The sequence below is a fragment of the Notothenia coriiceps genome, unplaced genomic scaffold, assembly GCF_000735185.1.
Source record: "Notothenia coriiceps isolate Sejong01 unplaced genomic scaffold, NC01 NC01_scaffold00024931, whole genome shotgun sequence".
NCBI classification, from domain to species: domain Eukaryota; kingdom Metazoa; phylum Chordata; class Actinopteri; order Perciformes; family Nototheniidae; genus Notothenia; species Notothenia coriiceps.
This window is the reverse complement of record NW_011357632.1, coordinates 1-4,758: the sequence shown is the minus strand read 5'-3', so window position 1 is coordinate 4,758 and position 4,758 is coordinate 1. Positions and strand designations below refer to the sequence as shown.

The 4,758-nt window shown below is 42.3% G+C and overlaps 1 protein-coding gene across 1 annotated transcript; it reads left to right on the top strand.

Annotated features, from left to right (window-relative positions):
• Positions 1 to 647: 647 nt before the first annotated feature.
• LOC104955879 (olfactomedin-like protein 2B) lies at positions 648 to 2,398 on the top strand (the record flags this gene model as incomplete). The annotated part of the gene is made up of 1 exon (XM_010783274.1): positions 648 to 2,398. A coding segment is annotated over one exon (390 nt), but the record flags the coding sequence as incomplete, so codon positions are not given.
• Between the last annotated feature and the right edge of the window lie 2,360 nt (positions 2,399 to 4,758).

Genomic DNA, 4,758 nt, shown 5'->3' with positions numbered 1-4,758 from the left:
AAAAGTAAAGATTATGCAGAAAGCATTTATTTATTTAGTTTCAGAAAGTGAGAAGAGAAGATGAATACAGTCTTTGAGTCAAGTTCATACAGTATGGCCAGTTAAAAAAATATTTCTGTTCGTCAAAAAACTGTATAATTACTCCAAAAATATAAAAACTGTGTCAAACAGAGCGTTAGACGGCAGAGACAGCTTTATTGTTGGGGAGCTCCGAAGTCACGTTGTTGTTTACGTCCGTGGCGCCATCTTGTTTACGGGTGTCATGTTCTTTCCAGAATTGATATATCTTATAAACAAGATCAGCGCCACAGGATTGCCCTCATACTATATTTTTCTAGAAAAAACCCTGACACTGGTTAATTGGATTATATAAACTTTCGGATTAACTTTACCCTGAAATACACCCCGATTACACAATAATACACCCCTATTACACCCATGTTAACCCCATGTTACTCTCACTGTTATTACACCTATATTACACCCATGTAGAAGCAATATTTTCCATATATACCACCGTATTTACAGTGTTATTACACCCTCTTTACACATTGCCACAGCCTGTCAAATGAATGTATCCCCCAGGATACAGAGACATGTAAGGGTTGAGAGAGGGTCCCCCCCAGTGACAGCATGTGTGTCTCCAGGTGCAGTTTGCTGTGGATGAGTCCGGCCTGTGGCTGCTGTACCCGGCTCTGGACACGGAGGGCTTCCACCAGGAGGTCATCCTGCTCCTCCACCTGCGCCACCGAGACCTGCAGCCCATACAGAGCTTCCGCACAGGTCTGCGGCGCGGTCGCTACGGAAACAGCTTCCTGGTCTGCGGCGTGCTTTACGCAGTGAACAGTATGGAACATCGCTACGCTAACGTGACCTACGCCTTTGACACACACACGCTCACACACACCGTGCCGAGCCTGGCATTCACCAACATGCACACACACACCTCTCAGGTGGCCTACTGCCCCATGGACAAGAAACTGTACGCATGGGACAACGCTCACCAGATGACCTATGACCTCGTCTTTGCTTATTAGCGCTATGAAAGGACAAGCCCCCCCGGAAATCCAGTAAAGAAAGGACAGTAGAAATAAGATAATACTATTTATCAGCGTTTTGTTTCTGAAGGACTGTGGATCAGTCTGACTGAATGTGTTTTTTATGATGCCCTCAGCGGCTGCTTTGTCACATACACACCTGGGTCAATAACAAGTAGCGAGAGTAGCATTTAACTCAGAAATGATGTGGAAATGTTCTTACATTTGGAAATAGAGAAAACTCCAGGGACACATGAATGAATGTATCCATTGTGTGAAATCTGTGTTCACATATTTTTCTTTTTCTCCAAGTGGAAAGTTTTCAATTTGAAAATATGTATACCTGTCCCTCTGCATATTCAGACTGTGATGGGGACATCTCTGTGGAGTATGTACAGCACTCTCTGTATGTGTCCCATTCTGTAACATGTGCATCCTGAAATTGTGAACAGTTTATTTTTCATGCATTATTATGAGTTTGGAGGATTTCCCCCATGTGTACACACTTTGAATTAACGTTTAAAAACACAATGTTCATCAGAGCGTTCTGGCTTTTGTTGCTCTTACGACGCTCTACGAGTTCAGTGCTTTGCAATAGGAGTTATTAGTGTCATGTTAAGTGGGATTGATGAAGTATGTAAACAATTATAGATCTTTTCAACTCTTATATACGGTGGCCGACTGTGCTGGAAATATTTGCTTTAAATAAAGCAAACATCAATTTGAATAATGATTATACTTGAACATGTTTCATAAAAAATCAGAGTAATAACTACATTTTGAATGTGTATTGTATGTGTGCTTAGCGTGTTGCATGTTCACTCCTGTGCAGTAACGTTCTCTAATTAAGGCTCTGCTTGTTCAAAATGTCTCCAGACAAAGTTGATTTCAACTGCTTCCCCACAAGTCTGCCTTTTTTTAATTTATAATAAAATATTTGAAAAAGATGAAGGTTTGGTTTAATGGTTTTACACAATTGAAAAATACACAAACATAACTAAGAAATTATAAACCGTGCAGGAAGAGTCGAAAACCCACTTCGCTTATGTAATGCCTCTCCCTGAACAATGTTATAAATCACCATTTTATATAAAACACAAGATCAATATACAAACAACAGCTTCAATTCAATCAAATAGCAAACTTTGAGAACAACATATACTATACTTAACATATAAATGAAATAACACCGATGTGAAAACAGTATAAAACCAGGTATCATACAGTGGTCCAAATGGTTTTTCAGGTATTTTTTGAAGCATGCAGCAAGGATGAATTTAGTAATGAGTATGTATTGAAGTGCATAGGAATGATCCCTTTACCTGAAAATATTTTGTAAATACAAACACAAATTTGATAAACGTTGACGTCATAAACTGTAAGAATCTGAAGCATGTTAAATAAAGGGGCAGATGAGAAATAGGATCTTGTTGCAATTCTTTTCCGAGCGTTTCAGAAGACACAACATTTTATGGAGAGTTTGGAAAGTATTTGCCCATACTATAATAGGATGAAATATACTACTGGAAAAAATGCTGCTCCAAAAACAGGTAAACAATAATGAAAACAAAGTATTCTCGCTTTTAAGTCAAATAAATCTGCCAATAGAACAAGTGAAAATGTGCTTGTTAAGATTTCATGAAATAATACGAGATGTTTAGATAAATGAATCATTGTATTAGCTGGTAAAACTAATTTTGAACTCTATTTTACCAGAATCAGGAAAAGTTGTGTTACAAAATAAGCCAGAGATGCTCAAAAGTTTTCTGTTTCACAACATCATGTTTCCTCTGAGATACAACTCAAAATATGTTTTCAATAGTCTTTGACTTAAAAAGATACTTAAGACGCTGAAAACACTGAAGCGTTGACTTTAATTGTATTAGGTCAACAGATTACACATAACTGTATTAGGTTAGTAGAAAGCAATGATATTTGGTTAAAATAAAAAACATTAAATTCAACTTAAAGGTCACCTATTATGCAAAATCCACTTTCTCATGTCCTTTATACGTAAACATGTGTCCGCTCTGCGTTAAGAGATTCTGAAAGTTTCAGGAAAAAAGATTCTCTCACTTTTTGTCTTGATCCATTTATATAAAAACGAGGGCTGTCAAACGATTAAAAATGTTAATCAGATTAATCACAGCTTAAAAATTAATTAATCATGATTAATCACCATTCGAACTGTGTCCAAAATATGCCATTTCTTTATATATATTGTTGTGGGAATGGAAAGATAAATGAAAGAAGGCGGATATATCCATTTTACATACAGTATGTATGTTTATTAATTTATACAGTGATGCAAACACAGGTATGGTGAAAAAAGAGAGAACTATTGGAAGCAGAAAAAAAACTGCGTAATATACCATCTGGCAAAGGCCTGTGCTTTTTTGTTGTTGTGATCAGCTGTTTTAGCGCAGTTCTCCAGTGAAGGGGGGGAGTCTCCCTCCGCAGCCGGTTGGCGTAGTTTTGGCACAATTCCGTTGTACAGACCGACGTTAACAGCAGCCCTGTCTGTGCACACGGAGACCGAATCTGTCGTCCGGTGATCTAACCGCCTTCTGGAAAAGCTTCACAAGTACGTCGCAGTGGCGTTTTCTCCTGGAGGCCAACGGAAGCCAGGCTTCCCGTGTTTTTTCGGATTGTAGTTATAATTGTAATAAATAAATGAAAATACTTTGTTTAGTTTCGGAAATTCTTTGTTTTGTGTTGCAGAGATGGGGTCGTTACTAAAAAAAAGTAATACATTGTAGTGCCGTGAAAACGGAGTCGGAGGCGGTGTATTCAGAATGGAGTTCCAATCTTTATTAGCCAATTAATATCAGAGAGGTTAACACATGACTGCTCTGCTTGATGCGCTAGCAGGAATGGCAGCTGAAGTTACAGGTGTTCCCTACTAAAGGGTCCGCGTGGCAACACAATACGAGAGGTGAATTATGTCCAATAACGTGTCACCACACAAGCCCCCCCAGAATTCACGTGTAAACAAAATCTGTATGGCGGGGAGGAACAACCCGCCTGCCCCCACGAGACCTGCGCACCGGAGTCGGTGCAGCTACCTCCGCCTGTGCAGCCCCCGACAGAGGAGGGACCGGAACAACAGGCCCACACACCTTGACAGGAAACGAAGCCGGGGGTCGGCCCCGTCTCGGCGGCCGAGCCAGCACCACCGGCCGGTCCACGTCCAAGTGAGCAGCCTTCACCCGGTCAACCGAGACGTGCTCAGCCTTGCCGCCCATGTCGACCACCAGGTGTTTGTCACCGTGTTCCAAAACCCGGAAAGGTCCGTCGTAAGGGGGCTGCAGGGGGCCTCTGTGTGTGTCGTGCCGTATGAAAACGTGCCCAGCCGAGCGTAGCTCCGCGGGAACTTGAGACCCCGGCGCACCGTGCTGAGCAGTCGGGACTGGAGCGAAAGCCTCCGCTGCGTCTCGCAGAAAAACTCGCTGGGCCGTGGCAGACCAGGGAGCTGATGCATTTGGGAGGAAATCCCCCGGAACCCTCAGCGGCTGACCGTAGACCATCTCCGCTGTAGAACACTGCAGATCCTCCTTAGGTGCTGTCCTACAGGCCCAGCATCACCCAGGGCAACTTGTCGACCCAGTTTGCCGTCCGTAAGGCCGGCCTTGAGGGACGCCTTCATGGAGCGATGGAAGCGCTCACAGAGGCCGTTTAGCCTGAGGGTGGTAAGCGGTAGTCCTGTGCAGGCTTAACCCCC